At 43.0% G+C, this 21,005-nt stretch overlaps 3 protein-coding genes across 3 annotated transcripts; all 3 read right to left on the bottom strand.

The window, feature by feature from the left end:
- Positions 1 to 776: 776 nt before the first annotated feature.
- LOC306933669 (histone H1-like) lies at positions 777 to 5,449 on the bottom strand (the record flags this gene model as incomplete). The annotated part of the gene is made up of 2 exons (XM_079515980.1): positions 777 to 815; positions 4,892 to 5,449. The coding sequence occupies 2 exons, from the start codon at positions 5,447 to 5,449 to the stop codon at positions 777 to 779; spliced, it is 597 nt and encodes a 198-aa protein (XP_079372106.1).
- A 4,339-nt stretch (positions 5,450 to 9,788) lies between these two features.
- On the bottom strand, positions 9,789 to 10,726 carry LOC306935999 (histone H1-like; the record flags this gene model as incomplete). The annotated part of the gene is made up of 2 exons (XM_079519403.1): positions 9,789 to 9,856; positions 10,186 to 10,726. The coding sequence occupies 2 exons, from the start codon at positions 10,724 to 10,726 to the stop codon at positions 9,789 to 9,791; spliced, it is 609 nt and encodes a 202-aa protein (XP_079375529.1).
- A 1,154-nt stretch (positions 10,727 to 11,880) lies between these two features.
- On the bottom strand, positions 11,881 to 20,850 carry LOC306933658 (histone H1-like; the record flags this gene model as incomplete). Its single annotated transcript, XM_079515972.1, has 2 exons — positions 11,881 to 11,887; positions 20,279 to 20,850. 2 exons carry the CDS (start codon positions 20,848 to 20,850, stop codon positions 11,881 to 11,883), a joined length of 579 nt encoding a protein of 192 aa, XP_079372098.1.
- Positions 20,851 to 21,005: the final 155 nt, after the last annotated feature.

Here is a 21,005-nt window from a genome sequence, read left to right as displayed (position 1 = left end):
AATTTAGTAGACATTCCTGGTGACGTGATACCATAAACTATGATTTTGTTATGTCATCCGTTTTGCTATAAATATAATGTTTTCTGAACGCAGTAAACACACTCCTGTTCAAGGAAAGCATGATGGTGGAGTTGATCCCAACTTCCAATGACAGAATGCCAGCTGTTGGAAAACTTGGTTAATTTTAATTTGGACAAATAACTCACTGTGATCAGAAAACTAAGAGTGTTTAAATCTTCTATAAACTGTATGTATATTTGATTATGGAGACACTTCTCAGGTAGGCCTAGATACTTCTAGCCTGGTTAATAAACCAGACCGAATCAGCCGTTGGCAAAAAAAGAAAAGCCTGCCAGTGTTGTGTGATATTAGTCTGGCTTATTAGCCAGGCTAAGATACTTCATTATGTGCCATGCTGCAAAGCAAATGTACTCATTGTACTCTGTATAAAATACAAATATATATAGGCATACTTCTTCCCTAGTGCCATTTCACACATTTCCATTACAATTACAATTACAATGTATGCGTTTAGCAGACACTCTTAATCCAGAGCGATTTACATTAAATTTACAAAAAGCATGGCAATACATCACATACATAGAAAGGGGAGGCATTGTTTCATTGTATTGAACTCAACAAGATGCTTCACACCAAAACCAGCAGTTGTTCACACTTCATCGTCCTGGAATGGGTGCGGAATGAGACTCTTCTGTACCAAGCAAGTCTAGAGTTTTGGTTTAAATCTAATCTACATGTCTAGTATCAGTGGCTTCTCAAAGCGCGTGGGGGTTGAGGACGCTGTCATTGTACAGCTGCACAACTCCTGAATCCAGTCACCAGGAGTTAATCTGCAATAAAATGTAGTCCAATCTCCCATTTGATGCCCCGTACTGAGTTCAAAGGTTATCTAAAGTCCAATAAACATAACTCATGGGACCTTAAAGAAATTTAATTTTTTAATGATTACCACCGGGATACATATCCCAAAACGAATGGGTCAGCGTGATATGAACAAATGAGTGTGTGTGTGTGTGTGTGTGTGTGTGTGTGTGTGTGTGTGTGTGTGTGTGTGTGTGTGTGTGTGTGTGTGTGTGTGTGTGTGTGTGTGTGTGTGTGTGTGTGTGTGTGTGTGCGTGCGTGCGTGCGTGCGTGCGTGTATGCATTGATGTAGGCCTATGTATGTGTAAAAGGACCCCCCCTAAAATGAGAAGCTGCATCTCATGCAGAACATTGGGCCACACAACTAATAGTCTTCACGCAATGTCACCCAACACAAGACATTTTGTAAGATGTGTTTATCACTCTTCTACAGTATATAGAAAAACACCAACCTGGGTGTGCTTTTCATTAAAAGCAAATGGCCCATTGATTGATGGCTTCACAAATATTGATGTCAATATTTATTAGGGGTGGGGGGGATTTGCAAAATGTTCTAACTGAATGTATTGATTTGATTACGTGAGTAACTTTGATGTATTATGTATTATGTATTAATCTGATGTATTCATTATCTGATGTAATGTAATGCCATGCATTGAATATTGTGTTGTACTGTTTTGGATCAGAGCAATGAGAGCATCATAGATAGGTCAGCAGCAGAAACAAGTAAGACGCGCAAACGCGGGAAGCGAACGCAGCTCGTAAATTGCAATAACAACAATTAGAATAAATTACGTACTGTTTAAGGTTTAAGTTTGTTTAAGTTTTTTTAAATTAAATGTTTTTTCAAGTTATTTTTTTAGTGTGTGTATGTGTGCGTGCGTGCGTGTTTCTTTTTTAGGTTTTTTTTTTAAAAGTTTTTTCTTTACGTTTTTTTTAAGTTAAGTTTTTTTTAAGTTAAGTTTTTTTTGTGTGTGCGTTTTTCCTTTTGAAGTTTTTGTTTTAAGTTAAGTTTTTTTTTAAGTTAAGTTTTTTTTTAAGTTAAGTTTTTTGTGTGTGCGTTTTTCCTTTTTAATTTTTTTTTTAAGTTAAGTTTTTTTTTAAGTTAAGTTTTTTTTTAAGTTAAGTTTTTTGTGTGTGTGTGTGTGTGCGTGCGTGCGTGCGTGTGTGTGTGTGTGTGTGTGCGTGCATGTGTGTGTGTGTTTTTGTGTGTGATACAGCTGCGCCCTCTGGTGGTGGGCGGGTGGTGTTACAGCGTGACACACACACACACAGACACACAGACACACACACACACACACAGACGTGATCTGCTGGGTCTCATAGTAAATGCTCACTGCGTTCGCAATTATGTTTGCAATACATAATATTAGCAATGAATATTTTAGAAAGGGTCCATATTTTTGCTCGTAAGGCAAAAAAAATGTATACGAAAATGTATTAATATAAAGCCATAAGCTTCCAGTGCCAACATGTGACCATGACGTAAAAAGTGAGGATACTCTTATAAAATAATGTGGTCGGCTCTTAAAAGAGCCTTTTGTGGGTATAAAGATGGAGCAGGCAGTTTACTTCTTTTTGCATTGTATGTACCCTAACCCTATGATGACTGATTATTATCAGAGCTTTCACGTTTTGATTTAACCAAAAACTAACAGACCTTTGAATAAAACTAATTCAATATCGAAAATGTATATGGAGAAACACGGTCCTCGTCCATTTTTTTCAGCAGGTAATCGATCCGCTCCGGGCCGGGCATCTCCTCTGGACAAACATACCACCCGACGGCGCGCTTTGAGTCGGGCGGGGAGAGCTGTTTCTCTGGAGAGAAACAGTTCAGTTTGTCATCACGGTCCAGGATGGAACCGGGCCGCTCTGTGGAGACACGTTCCACGGGGAGACGCGGGCAGAGAGGAGACTCCACGACCACCACACCGGTCAGGCCGGTCATCTCCCGCACCAGGCGCTGGAAGAGCAGCTTGCGGATAAGCAGGATCTCCCTCAGAGCCACTGTACCTGGACGGTAACGGTGAGGTTTCTTCACTCCACCGGTTGCCGGCGCGCTCTTACGAGCTGCCTTGGTGGCGAGCTGTTTCCTGGGCGCTTTGCCGCCGGTGGACATACGAGCGGTCTGCTTCTTAGTTCTTGCCATTGTATCTTGTCTTGTTCTCTTCCAAAGAAGTTGAGAATAGAATGCTTATTGCAGCCGCAAACTTCTGCTTTTATTTGCGCTTCTGAGACGCCGTTGTTCTCTGATTGGTCAGTGGTGAGTCCAGGCGATACCCACTCATTAATACCCACTCATCAAAATAATGAAGAGAGCGATTACATTTCAGGACCGCCTAAAATAAAGGTGGTCAATCATAGAGAAAACCTACAGGGATGCCCCCTATGTCAGCTGGTCCAGGGACTATATGCCAGGCGGTAAACCCATTGGATTTAACCAGATTATAAGAAAACAAAAAGAAAGCTATACCTGACGACTGGAAAGAGACTACCAAAAAACATAGCTAAATGGAATGCTATCTATCACTAAAAAGATAATATACATGGCTGAATACCTGAGCACGGTTTGTGTTCCTGTATGCTTTCCGTGTGTGGACACATCAATTGTTACGTTAAACTGTGTGTGCGTGTGTGTGTGTGTGAGTGTGTGTGTGTGTGTGTGTGTGTGTGTGTGTGTGTGTGTGTGTGTGTGTGTGTGTGTGTGTGTGTGTGTGTGTGTGTGTGTGTGTGTGTTAGAGAGAGAGGGGGGGGGGAGTGGGAATGTCTCTCTCTCTCTCTCTCTCTCTCTCTCTCTCGCGACCCTTGATACAATAATAATCAATGTGTTGCGTGCCCTGGCCGTGATAATAAAGTACAAATAAAAACGAGATGATCACCTTTAGGGTAAACATATATGCCCGCCCCTATCCAACCAATCTATAAGTCTACATAAAGTGCTATCTAAGGGGGTAGTGTAAGTGCTACGGGCCATGATGGAGTCTGAAAAGGTGGGTTTTCAGACTATAGCGGAATATTGGGAGTGAGGCTGCAGTTCTGATTGTAATGGGAAGTGCATTCCATAGTTTTGGAACACCATTGCTTGATGTTCTGTGTAAAGCACATTTAATTGACTTGTTGAAATAAAATGGCTTTGCCTTTCATAGTAGCGTGCCCCCCCTCATAGTGTTATTTAGAACAAAAGGAGTCATGCAGAACATTGGGCCACACAACTAATAGTCTTCACGCAATGTCACCCAACACAAGACATTTTGTAAGATGTGTTTATCACTCTTCTACAGTATATAGAAAAACACCAACCTGGGTGTACATGCTTTTCATTAAAAGCAAATGGCCCATTGATTGATGGCTTCAAAAATATTGATGTCAATATGTATTAGGGGTGGGGGGGATTTGCAAAATGTTCTAACTGAATGTATTGATTTGATTACGTGACTAATAAAATGGCTTTGCCTTTCATAGCGTGCCCCCTAGTGTTATTTAGAACAAAAGGAGTCATAAGGCAAAAAAAATGTATACGAAAATGTATTAATATAAAGCCATAAGCTTCCAGTGCCAACATGTGACCATGACGTAAAAAGTGAGGATAGTATACTCTTATAAAATAATGTGGTCGGCTCTTAAAAGAGCCTTTTGTGGGTATAAAGATGGAGCAGGCAGTTTACTTCTTTTTGGGAGCGGCCTTCTTTGCTGCCTTGGGTTTGGCAACCTTCTTGGCTGGAGCTTGGACTTATATCGTGTTATGTAGACAACACTAGATTCGAATTGCATTGTATGTACCCTAACCCTATGATGACTGATTATTATCAGAGCTTTCACGTTTTGATTTAACCAAAAACGAACAGACCTTTGAATAAAACTAAAACAATATCGAAAATGTATATGGAGAAACACGGTCCTCGTCCATTCCACTGTTACGTTCTTAGCTTACGCATTTACTACTTTCTATGTATGTGATGTATTGCCATGCTTTTTGTAAATTTAATGTAAATCGCTCGCTCTGTACATTTGCTTTGCAGCATGGCACATAATGAAGTATCTTAGCCACTTTCTTGGGGCTCTTGGCGGCCTTCTTCGGGCTTTTAGCTGCTACTTTCTTGGCGGCAGGCTTCTTGGCTTTCTTGGGTGATTTCTTGGCGGCTGCGGGCTTCTTTGCTGCCACCTTCTTGGGCTTCTTAGCTGCTGCGGGTTTCTTGACTGAAGCAGGCTTCTTTGCTTTAACTGCTTTCTTAGCAATAGGTTTCTTTACCTTCACCGCTTCTGCCTTGTTCATCTTGAAAGAGCCAGAAGCCCCGGTGCCTTTGAGCTGGACCAGGGTGCCTTTAGCGACCAGGCTCTTGACGGCGATCTTAACGCGGGACTTGTTCTTCTCAACATCGTAGCCGCCGGCAGCCAGAGCCTTCTTGACCGCAGCCAGGGACACACCGCTCCGCTCCTTGGAGGCGGACACGGCCTTGACGACCAGCTCAGCGACGCTGGGGCCGGTGTTCTTGGGTCGGGGTGGTGCCTTCTTCTTGGCGGCCTTGGCCAGTGACGGAGCTGGTGCTGGTGCGACTTCTGACATTATTGTCTCGGATAGTAGATTGCTGTTCCTTCTCTCAAGTAAACTCTCACAGACTGATGCTGAACGCTCTGAAGGGGCTGGACTTAAACACCACATGAGAACCATGTAGAGTCAACACACAAAGGCCCTCTTCTCTCTTGTGCCACTTGTGTTTTCTCCTCGATTAAAACAAGTTATAACAAACTACTGTGTATATTATTTAATGCGACAAAGAGCTGACACACATGTGCCTTTCTATCATGAATGTATATCTAAGATGAAAGCAGTGCACTCCTTTTTAGTAATAACCTCAAAACATCACCTGTCTAGAGTCAGATCAAAGTGTTGCCTTTGTCATTTTTCTTCTAAAATATTGTAAACTATGTTCTAATAACAACAATACTCACAATCAATTTAGTAGACATTCCTGGTGACGTGATACCATAAACTATGATTTTGTTATGTCATCCGTTTTGCTATAAATATAATGTTTTCTGAACGCAGTAAACACACTCCTGTTCAAGGAAAGCATGATGGTGGAGTTGATCCCAACTTCCAATGACAGAATGCCAGCTGTTGGAAAACTTGGTTAATTTTAATTTGGACAAATAACTCACTGTGATCAGAAAACTAAGAGTGTTTAAATCTTCTATAAACTGTATGTATATTTGATTATGGAGACACTTCTCAGGTAGGCCTAGATACTTCTAGCCTGGTTAATAAACCAGACCGAATCAGCCGTTGGCAAAAAAAGAAAAGCCTGCCAGTGTTGTGTGATATTAGTCTGGCTTATTAGCCAGGCTAAGATACTTCATTATGTGCCATGCTGCAAAGCAAATGTACTCATTGTACTCTGTATAAAATACAAATATATATAGGCATACTTCTTCCCTAGTGCCATTTCACACATTTCCATTACAATTACAATTACAATGTATGCGTTTAGCAGACACTCTTAATCCAGAGCGATTTACATTAAATTTACAAAAAGCATGGCAATACATCACATACATAGAAAGGGGAGGCATTGTTTCATTGTATTGAACTCAACAAGATGCTTCACACCAAAACCAGCAGTTGTTCACACTTCATCGTCCTGGAATGGGTGCGGAATGAGACTCTTCTGTACCAAGCAAGTCTAGAGTTTTGGTTTAAATCTAATCTACATGTCTAGTATCAGTGGCTTCTCAAAGCGCGTGGGGGTTGAGGACGCTGTCATTGTACAGCTGCACAACTCCTGAATCCAGTCACCAGGAGTTAATCTGCAATAAAATGTAGTCCAATCTCCCATTTGATGCCCCGTACTGAGTTCAAAGGTTATCTAAAGTCCAATAAACATAACTCATGGGACCTTAAAGAAATTTAATTTTTTAATGATTACCACCGGGATACATATCCCAAAACGAATGGGTCAGCGTGATATGAACAAATGAGTGTGTGTGTGTGTGTGTGTGTGTGTGTGTGTGTGTGTGTGTGTGTGTGTGTGTGTGTGTGTGTGTGTGTGTGTGTGTGTGTGTGTGTGTGTGTGTGTGTGTGTGTGTGTGTGTGTGTGCGTGCGTGCGTGCGTGCGTGCGTGCGTGCGTGCGTGTATGCATTGATGTAGGCCTATGTATGTGTAAAAGGACCCCCCCTAAAATGAGAAGCTGCATCTCATGCAGAACATTGGGCCACACAACTAATAGTCTTCACGCAATGTCACCCAACACAAGACATTTTGTAAGATGTGTTTATCACTCTTCTACAGTATATAGAAAAACACCAACCTGGGTGTGCTTTTCATTAAAAGCAAATGGCCCATTGATTGATGGCTTCACAAATATTGATGTCAATATTTATTAGGGGTGGGGGGGATTTGCAAAATGTTCTAACTGAATGTATTGATTTGATTACGTGAGTAACTTTGATGTATTATGTATTATGTATTAATCTGATGTATTCATTATCTGATGTAATGTAATGCCATGCATTGAATATTGTGTTGTACTGTTTTGGATCAGAGCAATGAGAGCATCATAGATAGGTCAGCAGCAGAAATTATGTTTGCAATACATAATATTAGCAATGAATATTTTAGAAAGGGTCCATATTTTTGCTCGTAAGGCAAAAAAAATGTATACGAAAATGTATTAATATAAAGCCATAAGCTTCCAGTGCCAACATGTGACCATGACGTAAAAAGTGAGGATACTCTTATAAAATAATGTGGTCGGCTCTTAAAAGAGCCTTTTGTGGGTATAAAGATGGAGCAGGCAGTTTACTTCTTTTTGCATTGTATGTACCCTAACCCTATGATGACTGATTATTATCAGAGCTTTCACGTTTTGATTTAACCAAAAACTAACAGACCTTTGAATAAAACTAATTCAATATCGAAAATGTATATGGAGAAACACGGTCCTCGTCCATTTTTTTCAGCAGGTAATCGATCCGCTCCGGGCCGGGCATCTCCTCTGGACAAACATACCACCCGACGGCGCGCTTTGAGTCGGGCGGGGAGAGCTGTTTCTCTGGAGAGAAACAGTTCAGTTTGTCATCACGGTCCAGGATGGAACCGGGCCGCTCTGTGGAGACACGTTCCACGGGGAGACGCGGGCAGAGAGGAGACTCCACGACCACCACACCGGTCAGGCCGGTCATCTCCCGCACCAGGCGCTGGAAGAGCAGCTTGCGGATAAGCAGGATCTCCCTCAGAGCCACTGTACCTGGACGGTAACGGTGAGGTTTCTTCACTCCACCGGTTGCCGGCGCGCTCTTACGAGCTGCCTTGGTGGCGAGCTGTTTCCTGGGCGCTTTGCCGCCGGTGGACATACGAGCGGTCTGCTTCTTAGTTCTTGCCATTGTATCTTGTCTTGTTCTCTTCCAAAGAAGTTGAGAATAGAATGCTTATTGCAGCCGCAAACTTCTGCTTTTATTTGCGCTTCTGAGACGCCGTTGTTCTCTGATTGGTCAGTGGTGAGTCCAGGCGATACCCACTCATTAATACCCACTCATCAAAATAATGAAGAGAGCGATTACATTTCAGGACCGCCTAAAATAAAGGTGGTCAATCATAGAGAAAACCTACAGGGATGCCCCCTATGTCAGCTGGTCCAGGGACTATATGCCAGGCGGTAAACCCATTGGATTTAACCAGATTATAAGAAAACAAAAAGAAAGCTATACCTGACGACTGGAAAGAGACTACCAAAAAACATAGCTAAATGGAATGCTATCTATCACTAAAAAGATAATATACATGGCTGAATACCTGAGCACGGTTTGTGTTCCTGTATGCTTTCCGTGTGTGGACATACATAAATTGTTACGTTAAACTGTGTGTGCGTGTGTGTGTGTGTGTGTGTGTGTGTGTGTGTGTGTGTGTGTGTGTGTGTGTGTGTGTGTGTGTGTGTGTGTGTGTGTGTGTGTGTGTGTGTGTGTGTGTGTGTGTTAGAGAGAGAGGGGGGGGAGTGGGAATGTCTCTCTCTCTCTCTCTCTCTCTCTCTCTCTCTCTCTCTCTCTCGCGACCCTTGATACAATAATAATCAATGTGTTGCGTGCCCTGGCCGTGATAATAAAGTACAAATAAAAACGAGATGATCACCTTTAGGGTAAACATATATGCCCGCCCCTATCCAACCAATCTATAAGTCTACATAAAGTGCTATCTAAGGGGGTAGTGTAAGTGCTACGGGCCATGATGGAGTCTGAAAAGGTGGGTTTTCAGACTATAGCGGAATATTGGGAGTGAGGCTGCAGTTCTGATTGTAATGGGAAGTGCATTCCATAGTTTTGGAACACCATTGCTTGATGTTCTGTGTAAAGCACATTTAATTGACTTGTTGAAATAAAATGGCTTTGCCTTTCATAGTAGCGTGCCCCCCCTCATAGTGTTATTTAGAACAAAAGGAGTCATGCAGAACATTGGGCCACACAACTAATAGTCTTCACGCAATGTCACCCAACACAAGACATTTTGTAAGATGTGTTTATCACTCTTCTACAGTATAGAAAAACACCAACCTGGGTGTACATGCTTTTCATTAAAAGCAAATGGCCCATTGATTGATGGCTTCAAAAATATTGATGTCAATATGTATTAGGGGTGGGGGGGATTTGCAAAATGTTCTAACTGAATGTATTGATTTGATTACGTGACTAATAAAATGGCTTTGCCTTTCATAGCGTGCCCCCTAGTGTTATTTAGAACAAAAGGAGTCATAAGGCAAAAAAAATGTATACGAAAATGTATTAATATAAAGCCATAAGCTTCCAGTGCCAACATGTGACCATGACGTAAAAAGTGAGGATAGTATACTCTTATAAAATAATGTGGTCGGCTCTTAAAAGAGCCTTTTGTGGGTATAAAGATGGAGCAGGCAGTTTACTTCTTTTTGGGAGCGGCCTTCTTTGCTGCCTTGGGTTTGGCAACCTTCTTGGCTGGAGCTTGGACTTATATCGTGTTATGTAGACAACACTAGATTCGAATTGCATTGTATGTACCCTAACCCTATGATGACTGATTATTATCAGAGCTTTCACGTTTTGATTTAACCAAAAACGAACAGACCTTTGAATAAAACTAAAACAATATCGAAAATGTATATGGAGAAACACGGTCCTCGTCCATTCCACTGTTACGTTCTTAGCTTACGCATTTACTACTTTCTATGTATGTGATGTATTGCCATGCTTTTTGTAAATTTAATGTATATCGCTCGCTCTGTACATTTGCTTTGCAGCATGGCACATAATGAAGTATCTTAGCCTGGCTAAGAAGCCCGCTGCTGCGGGCTTCTTAGCCACTTTCTTGGGGCTCTTGGCGGCCTTCTTCGGGCTTTTAGCTGCTACTTTCTTGGCGGCAGGCTTCTTGGCTTTCTTGGGTGATTTCTTGGCGGCTGCGGGCTTCTTTGCTGCCACCTTCTTGGGCTTCTTAGCTGCTGCGGGTTTCTTGACTGAAGCAGGCTTCTTTGCTTTAACTGCTTTCTTAGCAATAGGTTTCTTTACCTTCACCGCTTCTGCCTTGTTCATCTTGAAAGAGCCAGAAGCCCCGGTGCCTTTGAGCTGGACCAGGGTGCCTTTAGCGACCAGGCTCTTGACGGCGATCTTAACGCGGGACTTGTTCTTCTCAACATCGTAGCCGCCGGCAGCCAGAGCCTTCTTGACCGCAGCCAGGGACACACCGCTCCGCTCCTTGGAGGCGGACACGGCCTTGACGACCAGCTCAGCGACGCTGGGGCCGGTGTTCTTGGGTCGGGGTGGTGCCTTCTTCTTGGCGGCCTTGGCCAGTGACGGAGCTGGTGCTGGTGCGACTTCTGCCATTATTGTCTCGGATAGTAGATTGCTGTTCCTTCTCTCAAGTAAACTCTCACAGACTGATGCTGAACGCTCTGAAGGGGCTGGACTTAAACACCACATGAGAACCATGTAGAGTCAACACACAAAGGCCCTCTTCTCTCTTGTGCCACTTGTGTTTTCTCCTCGATTAAAACAAGTTATAACAAACTACTGTGTATATTATTTAATGCGACAAAGAGCTGACACACATGTGCCTTTCTATCATGAATGTATATCTAAGATGAAAGCAGTGCACTCCTTTTTAGTAATAACCTCAAAACATCACCTGTCTAGAGTCAGATCAAAGTGTTGCCTTTGTCATTTTTCTTCTAAAATATTGTAAACTATGTTCTAATAACAACAATACTCACAATCAATTTAGTAGACATTCATGGTGACGTGATACCATAAACTATGATTTTGTTATGTCATCCGTTTTGCTATAAATATAATGTTTCTGAACGCAGTAAACACACTCCTGTTCAAGGAAAGCATGATGGTGGAGTTGATCCCAACTTCCAATGACAGAATGCCAGCTGTTGGAAAACTTGGTTAATTTTAATTTGGACAAATAACTCACTGTGATCAGAAAACTAAGAGTGTTTAAATCTTCTATAAACTGTATGTATATTTGATTATGGAGACACTTCTCAGGTAGGCCTAGATACTTCTAGCCTGGTTAATAAACCAGACCGAATCAGCCGTTGGCAAAAAAAGAAAAGCCTGCCAGTGTTGTGTGATATTAGTCTGGCTTATTAGCCAGGCTAAGATACTTCATTATGTGCCATGCTGCAAAGCAAATGTACTCATTGTACTCTGTATAAAATACAAATATATATAGGCATACTTCTTCCCTAGTGCCATTTCACACATTTCCATTACAATTACAATTACAATGTATGCGTTTAGCAGACACTCTTAATCCAGAGCGATTTACATTAAATTTACAAAAAGCATGGCAATACATCACATACATAGAAAGGGGAGGCATTGTTTCATTGTATTGAACTCAACAAGATGCTTCACACCAAAACCAGCAGTTGTTCACACTTCATCGTCCTGGAATGGGTGCGGAATGAGACTCTTCTGTACCAAGCAAGTCTAGAGTTTTGGTTTAAATCTAATCTACATGTCTAGTATCAGTGGCTTCTCAAAGCGCGTGGGGGTTGAGGACGCTGTCATTGTACAGCTGCACAACTCCTGAATCCAGTCACCAGGAGTTAATCTGCAATAAAATGTAGTCCAATCTCCCATTTGATGCCCCGTACTGAGTTCAAAGGTTATCTAAAGTCCAATAAACATAACTCATGGGACCTTAAAGAAATTTAATTTTTTAATGATTACCACCGGGATACATATCCCAAAACGAATGGGTCAGCGTGATATGAACAAATGTGTGTGTGTGTGTGTGTGTGTGTGTGTGTGTGTGTGTGTGTGTGTGTGTGTGTGTGTGTGTGTGTGTGTGTGTGTGTGTGTGTGTGTGTGTGTGTGTGTGTGTGTGCGTGCGTGCGTGCGTGCGTGTATGCATTGATGTAGGCCTATGTATGTGTAAAAGGACCCCCCCTAAAATGAGAAGCTGCATCTCATGCAGAACATTGGGCCACACAACTAATAGTCTTCACGCAATGTCACCCAACACAAGACATTTTGTAAGATGTGTTTATCACTCTTCTACAGTATATAGAAAAACACCAACCTGGGTGTGCTTTTCATTAAAAGCAAATGGCCCATTGATTGATGGCTTCACAAATATTGATGTCAATATTTATTAGGGGTGGGGGGGATTTGCAAAATGTTCTAACTGAATGTATTGATTTGATTACGTGAGTAACTTTGATGTATTAATCTGATGACATGTATTCATTATCTGATGTAATGTAATGCCATGCATTGAATATTGTGTTGTACTGTTTTGGATCAGAGCAATGAGAGCATCATAGATAGGTCAGCAGCAGAAATTATGTTTGCAATACATAATATTAGCAATGAATATTTTAGAAAGGGTCCATATTTTTGCTCGTAAGGCAAAAAAATGTATACGAAAATGTATTAATATAAAGCCATAAGCTTCCAGTGCCAACATGTGACCATGACGTAAAAAGTGAGGATACTCTTATAAAATAATGTGGTCGGCTCTTAAAAGAGCCTTTTGTGGGTATAAAGATGGAGCAGGCAGTTTACTTCTTTTTGCATTGTATGTACCCTAACCCTATGATGACTGATTATTATCAGAGCTTTCACGTTTTGATTTAACCAAAAACTAACAGACCTTTGAATAAAACTAATTCAATATCGAAAATGTATATGGAGAAACACGGTCCTCGTCCATTTTTTTCAGCAGGTAATCGATTCGCTCCGGGCCGGGCATCTCCTCTGGACAAACATACCACCCGACGGCGCGCTTTGAGTCGGGCGGGGAGAGCTGTTTCTCTGGAGAGAAACAGTTCAGTTTGTCATCACGGTCCAGGATGGAACCGGGCCGCTCTGTGGAGACACGTTCCACGGGGAGACGCGGGCAGAGAGGAGACTCCACGACCACCACACCGGTCAGGCCGGTCATCTCCCGCACCAGGCGCTGGAAGAGCAGCTTGCGGATAAGCAGGATCTCCCTCAGAGCCACTGTACCTGGACGGTAACGGTGAGGTTTCTTCACTCCACCGGTTGCCGGCGCGCTCTTACGAGCTGCCTTGGTGGCGAGCTGTTTCCTGGGCGCTTTGCCGCCGGTGGACATACGAGCGGTCTGCTTCTTAGTTCTTGCCATTGTATCTTGTCTTGTTCTCTTCCAAAGAAGTTGAGAATAGAATGCTTATTGCAGCCGCAAACTTCTGCTTTTATTTGCGCTTCTGAGACGCCGTTGTTCTCTGATTGGTCAGTGGTGAGTCCAGGCGATACCCACTCATTAATACCCACTCATCAAAATAATGAAGAGAGCGATTACATTTCAGGACCGCCTAAAATAAAGGTGGTCAATCATAGAGAAAACCTACAGGGATGCCCCCTATGTCAGCTGGTCCAGGGACTATATGCCAGGCGGTAAACCCATTGGATTTAACCAGATTATAAGAAAACAAAAAGAAAGCTATAACTGACGACTGGAAAGAGACTACCAAAAAACATAGCTAAATGGAATGCTATCTATCACTAAAAAGATAATATACATGGCTGAATACCTGAGCACGGTTTGTGTTCCTGTATGCTTTCCGTGTGTGGACATACATAAATTGTTACGTTAAACTGTGTGTGCGTGTGTGTGTGTGTGTGTGTGTGTGTGTGTGTGTGTGTGTGTGTGTGTGTGTGTGTGTGTGTGTGTGTGTGTGTGTGTGTGTGTGTGTGTGTGTGTGTGTGTGTGTGTGTGTTAGAGAGAGAGGGGGGGGGAGTGGGAATGTCTCTCTCTCTCTCTCTCTCTCTCTCTCTCTCTCTCTCTCTCGCGACCCTTGATACAATAATAATCAATGTGTTGCGTGCCCTGGCCGTGATAATAAAGTACAAATAAAAACGAGATGATCACCTTTAGGGTAAACATATATGCCCGCCCCTATCCAACCAATCTATAAGTCTACATAAAGTGCTATCTAAGGGGGTAGTGTAAGTGCTACGGGCCATGATGGAGTCTGAAAAGGTGGGTTTTCAGACTATAGCGGAATATTGGGAGTGAGGCTGCAGTTCTGATTGTAATGGGAAGTGCATTCCATAGTTTTGGAACACCATTGCTTGATGTTCTGTGTAAAGCACATTTAATTGACTTGTTGAAATAAAATGGCTTTGCCTTTCATAGTAGCGTGCCCCCCCTCATAGTGTTATTTAGAACAAAAGGAGTCATGCAGAACATTGGGCCATCTGCAATAAAATGTAGTCCAATCTCCCATTTGATGCCCCGTACTGAGTTCAAAGGTTATCTAAAGTCCAATAAACATAACTCATGGGACCTTAAAGAAATTTAATTTTTTAATGATTACCACCGGGATACATATCCCAAAACGAATGGGTCAGCGTGATATGAACAAATGAGTGTGTGTGTGTGTGTGTGTGTGTGTGTGTGTGTGTGTGTGTGTGTGTGTGTGTGTGTGTGTGTGTGTGTGTGTGTGTGTGTGTGTGTGTGTGTGTGTGTGTGTGTGTGTGTGTGTGTGTGTGTGTGTGTGCGTGCGTGCGTGCGTGTATGCATTGATGTAGGCCTATGTATGTGTAAAAGGACCCCCCCTAAAATGAGAAGCTGCATCTCATGCAGAACATTGGGCCACACAACTAATAGTCTTCACGCAATGTCACCCAACACAAGACATTTTGTAAGATGTGTTTATCACTCTTCTACAGTATATAGAAAAACACCAACCTGGGTGTGCTTTTCATTAAAAGCAAATGGCCCATTGATTGATGGCTTCACAAATATTGATGTCAATATTTATTAGGGGTGGGGGGGATTTGCAAAATGTTCTAACTGAATGTATTGATTTGATTACGTGAGTAACTTTGATGTATTAATCTGATGACATGTATTCATTATCTGATGTAATGTAATGCCATGCATTGAATATTGTGTTGTACTGTTTTGGATCAGAGCAATGAGAGCATCATAGATAGGTCAGCAGCAGAAATTATGTTTGCAATACATAATATTAGCAATGAATATTTTAGAAAGGGTCCATATTTTTGCTCGTAAGGCAAAAAAAATGTATACGAAAATGTATTAATATAAAGCCATAAGCTTCCAGTGCCAACATGTGACCATGACGTAAAAAGTGAGGATACTCTTATAAAATAATGTGGTCGGCTCTTAAAAGAGCCTTTTGTGGGTATAAAGATGGAGCAGGCAGTTTACTTCTTTTTGCATTGTATGTACCCTAACCCTATGATGACTGATTATTATCAGAGCTTTCACGTTTTGATTTAACCAAAAACTAACAGACCTTTGAATAAAACTAATTCAATATCGAAAATGTATATGGAGAAACACGGTCCTCGTCCATTTTTTTCAGCAGGTAATCGATCCGCTCCGGGCCGGGCATCTCCTCTGGACAAACATACCACCCGACGGCGCGCTTTGAGTCGGGCGGGGAGAGCTGTTTCTCGGGAGAGAAACAGTTCAGTTTGTCATCACGGTCCAGGATGGAACCGGGCCGCTCTGTGGAGACACGTTCCACGGGGAGACGCGGGCAGAGAGGAGACTCCACGACCACCACACCGGTCAGGCCGGTCATCTCCCGCACCAGGCGCTGGAAGAGCAGCTTGCGGATACGCAGGATCTCCCTCAGAGCCACTGTACCTGGACGGTAACGGTGAGGTTTCTTCACTCCACCGGTTGCCGGCGCGCTCTTACGAGCTGCCTTGGTGGCGAGCTGTTTCCTGGGCGCTTTGCCGCCGGTGGACATACGAGCGGTCTGCTTCTTAGTTCTTGCCATTGTATCTTGTCTTGTTCTCTTCCAAAGAAGTTGAGAATAGAATGCTTATTGCAGCCGCAAACTTCTGCTTTTATTTGCGCTTCTGAGACGCCGTTGTTCTCTGATTGGTCAGTGGTGAGTCCAGGCGATACCCACTCATTAATACCCACTCATCAAAATAATGAAGAGAGCGATTACATTTCAGGACCGCCTAAAATAAAGGTGGTCAATCATAGAGAAAACCTACAGGGATGCCCCCTATGTCAGCTGGTCCAGGGACTATATGCCAGGCGGTAAACCCATTGGATTTAACCAGATTATAAGAAAACAAAAAGAAAGCTATAACTGACGACTGGAAAGAGACTACCAAAAAACATAGCTAAATGGAATGCTATCTATCACTAAAAAGATAATATACATGGCTGAATACCTGAGCACGGTTTGTGTTCCTGTATGCTTTCCGTGTGTGGACATACATAAATTGTTACGTTAAACTGTGTGTGCGTGTGTGCGTGTGTGTGTGTGTGTGTGTGTGTGTGTGTGTGTGTGTGTGTGTGTGTGTGTGTGTGTGTGTGTGTGTGTGTGTGTGTGTGTGTGTGTGTGTGTGTGTGTGTGTGTGTGTGTGTGTGTGTGTTAGAGAGAGAGGGGGGGGGGGGGGAGTGGGAATGTCTCTCTCTCTCTCTCTCTCTCTCTCTCTCTCTCTCGCGACCCTTGATACAATAATAATCAATGTGTTGCGTGCCCTGGCCGTGATAATAAAGTACAAATAAAAACGAGATGATCACCTTTAGGGTAAACATATATGCCCGCCCCTATCCAACCAATCTATAAGTCTACATAAAGTGCTATCTAAGGGGGTAGTGTAAGTGCTACGGGCCATGATGGAGTCTGAAAAGGTGGGTTTTCAGACTATAGCGGAATATTGGGAGTGAGGCTGCAGTTCTGATTGTAATGGGAAGTGCATTCCATAGTTTTGGAACACCATTGCTTGATGTTCTGTGTAAAGCACATTTAATTGACTTGTTGAAATAAAATGGCTTTGCCTTTCATAGTAGCGTGCCCCCCCTCATAGTGTTATTTAGAACAAAAGGAGTCATGCAGAACATTGGGCCACACAACTAATAGTCTTCACGCAATGTCACCCAACACAAGACATTTTGTAAGATGTGTTTATCACTCTTCTACAGTATATAGAAAAACACCAACCTGGGTGTACATGCTTTTCATTAAAAGCAAATGGCCCATTGATTGATGGCTTCAAAAATATTGATGTCAATATGTATTAGGGGTGGGGGGGATTTGCAAAATGTTCTAACTGAATGTATTGATTTGATTACGTGACTAATAAAATGGCTTTGCCTTTCATAGCGTGCCCCCTAGTGTTATTTAGAACAAAAGGAGTCATAAGGCAAAAAAAATGTATACGAAAATGTATTAATATAAAGCCATAAGCTTCCAGTGCCAACATGTGACCATGACGTAAAAAGTGAGGATAGTATACTCTTATAAAATAATGTGGTCGGCTCTTAAAAGAGCCTTTTGTGGGTATAAAGATGGAGCAGGCAGTTTACTTCTTTTTGGGAGCGGCCTTCTTTGCTGCCTTGGGTTTGGCAACCTTCTTGGCTGGAGCTTGGACTTATATCGTGTTATGTAGACAACACTAGATTCGAATTGCATTGTATGTACCCTAACCCTATGATGACTGATTATTATCAGAGCTTTCACGTTTTGATTTAACCAAAAACGAACAGACCTTTGAATAAAACTAATTCAATATCGAAAATGTATATGGAGAAACACGGTCCTCGTCCATTTTTTTCAGCAGGTAATCGATCCGCTCCGGGCCGGGCATCTCCTCTGGACAAACATACCACCCGACGGCGCGCTTTGAGTCGGGCGGGGAGAGCTGTTTCTCGGGAGAGAAACAGTTCAGTTTGTCATCACGGTCCAGGATGGAACCGGGCCGCTCTGTGGAGACACGTTCCACGGGGAGACGCGGGCAGAGAGGAGACTCCACGACCACCACACCGGTCAGGCCGGTCATCTCCCGCACCAGGCGCTGGAAGAGCAGCTTGCGGATACGCAGGATCTCCCTCAGAGCCACTGTACCTGGACGGTAACGGTGAGGTTTCTTCACTCCACCGGTTGTCGGCGCGCTCTTACGAGCTGCCTTGGTGGCGAGCTGTTTCCTGGGCGCTTTGCCGCCGGTGGACATACGAGCGGTCTGCTTCTTAGTTCTTGCCATTGTATCTTGTCTTGTTCTCTTCCAAAGAAGTTGAGAATAGAATGCTTATTGCAGCCGCAAACTTCTGCTTTTATTTGCGCTTCTGAGACGCCGTTGTTCTCTGATTGGTCAGTGGTGAGTCCAGGCGATACCCACTCATTAATACCCACTCATCAAAATAATGAAGAGAGCGATTACATTTCAGGACCGCCTAAAATAAAGGTGGTCAATCATAGAGAAAACCTACAGGGATGCCCCCTATGTCAGCTGGTCCAGGGACTATATGCCAGGCGGTAAACCCATTGGATTTAACCAGATTATAAGAAAACAAAAAGAAAGCTATACCTGACGACTGGAAAGAGACTACCAAAAAACATAGCTAAATGGAATGCTATCTATCACTAAAAAGATAATATACATGGCTGAATACCTGAGCACGGTTTGTGTTCCTGTATGCTTTCCGTGTGTGGACATACATAAATTGTTACGTTAAACTGTGTGTGCGTGTGTGTGTGTGTGTGTGTGTGTGTGTGTGTGTGTGTGTGTGTGTGTGTGTGTGTGTGTGTGTGTGTGTGTGTGTGTGTGTGTGTGTGTGTGTGTGTGTGTGTGTGTGTGTGTGTGTGTGTGTGTGTTAGAGAGAGAGGGGGGGGGGGAGTGGGAATGTCTCTCTCTCTCTCTCTCTCTCTCTCTCTCTCTCTCTCTCTCTCTCGCGACCCTTGATACAATAATAATCAATGTGTTGCGTGCCCTGGCCGTGATAATAAAGTACAAATAAAAACGAGATGATCACCTTTAGGGTAAACATATATGCCCGCCCCTATCCAACCAATCTATAAGTCTACATAAAGTGCTATCTAAGGGGGTAGTGTAAGTGCTACGGGCCATGATGGAGTCTGAAAAGGTGGGTTTTCAGACTATAGCGGAATATTGGGAGTGAGGCTGCAGTTCTGATTGTAATGGGAAGTGCATTCCATAGTTTTGGAACACCATTGCTTGATGTTCTGTGTAAAGCACATTTAATTGACTTGTTGAAATAAAATGGCTTTGCCTTTCATAGTAGCGTGCCCCCCCTCATAGTGTTATTTAGAACAAAAGGAGTCATGCAGAACATTGGGCCACACAACTAATAGTCTTCACGCAATGTCACCCAACACAAGACATTTTGTAAGATGTGTTTATCACTCTTCTACAGTATATAGAAAAACACCAACCTGGGTGTACATGCTTTTCATTAAAAGCAAATGGCCCATTGATTGATGGCTTCAAAAATATTGATGTCAATATGTATTAGGGGTGGGGGGGATTTGCAAAATGTTCTAACTGAATGTATTGATTTGATTACGTGACTAATAAAATGGCTTTGCCTTTCATAGCGTGCCCCCTAGTGTTATTTAGAACAAAAGGAGTCATAAGGCAAAAAAAATGTATACGAAAATGTATTAATATAAAGCCATAAGCTTCCAGTGCCAACATGTGACCATGACGTAAAAAGTGAGGATAGTATACTCTTATAAAATAATGTGGTCGGCTCTTAAAAGAGCCTTTTGTGGGTATAAAGATGGAGCAGGCAGTTTACTTCTTTTTGGGAGCGGCCTTCTTTGCTGCCTTGGGTTTGGCAACCTTCTTGGCTGGAGCTTGGACTTATATCGTGTTATGTAGACAACACTAGATTCGAATTGCATTGTATGTACCCTAACCCTATGATGACTGATTATTATCAGAGCTTTCACGTTTTGATTTAACCAAAAACGAACAGACCTTTGAATAAAACTAAAACAATATCGAAAATGTATATGGAGAAACACGGTCCTCGTCCATTCCACTGTTACGTTCTTAGCTTACGCATTTACTACTTTCTATGTATGTGATGTATTGCCATGCTTTTTGTAAATTTAATGTAAATCGCTCGCTCTGTACATTTGCTTTGCAGCATGGCACATAATGAAGTATCTTAGCTTGGCTAAGAAGCCCGCTGCTGCGGGCTTCTTAGCCACTTTCTTGGGGCTCTTGGCGGCCTTCTTCGGGCTTTTAGCTGCTACTTTCTTGGCGGCAGGCTTCTTGGCTTTCTTGGGTGATTTCTTGGCGGCTGCGGGCTTCTTTGCTGCCACCTTCTTGGGCTTCTTAGCTGCTGCGGGTTTCTTGACTGAAGCAGGCTTCTTTGCTTTAACTGCTTTCTTAGCAATAGGTTTCTTTACCTTCACCGCTTCTGCCTTGTTCATCTTGAAAGAGCCAGAAGCCCCGGTGCCTTTGAGCTGGACCAGGGTGCCTTTAGCGACCAGGCTCTTGACGGCGATCTTAACGCGGGACTTGTTCTTCTCAACATCGTAGCCGCCGGCAGCCAGAGCCTTCTTGACCGCAGCCAGGGACACACCGCTCCGCTCCTTGGAGGCGGACACGGCCTTGACGACCAGCTCAGCGACGCTGGGGCCGGTGTTCTTGGGTCGGGGTGGTGCCTTCTTCTTGGCGGCCTTGGCCAGTGACGGAGCTGGTGCTGGTGCGACTTCTGCCATTATTGTCTCGGATAGTAGATTGCTGTTCCTTCTCTCAAGTAAACTCTCACAGACTGATGCTGAACGCTCTGAAGGGGCTGGACTTAAACACCACATGAGAACCATGTAGAGTCAACACACAAAGGCCCTCTTCTCTCTTGTGCCACTTGTGTTTT

The sequence above is a fragment of the Electrona antarctica genome (genome assembly GCF_951216825.1).
Source record: "Electrona antarctica genome assembly, chromosome: 2".
NCBI lineage: Eukaryota > Metazoa > Chordata > Actinopteri > Myctophiformes > Myctophidae > Electrona > Electrona antarctica.
Note: the sequence above shows the minus strand (reverse complement) of the source record. Positions and strands in the feature narration are given on the sequence as shown.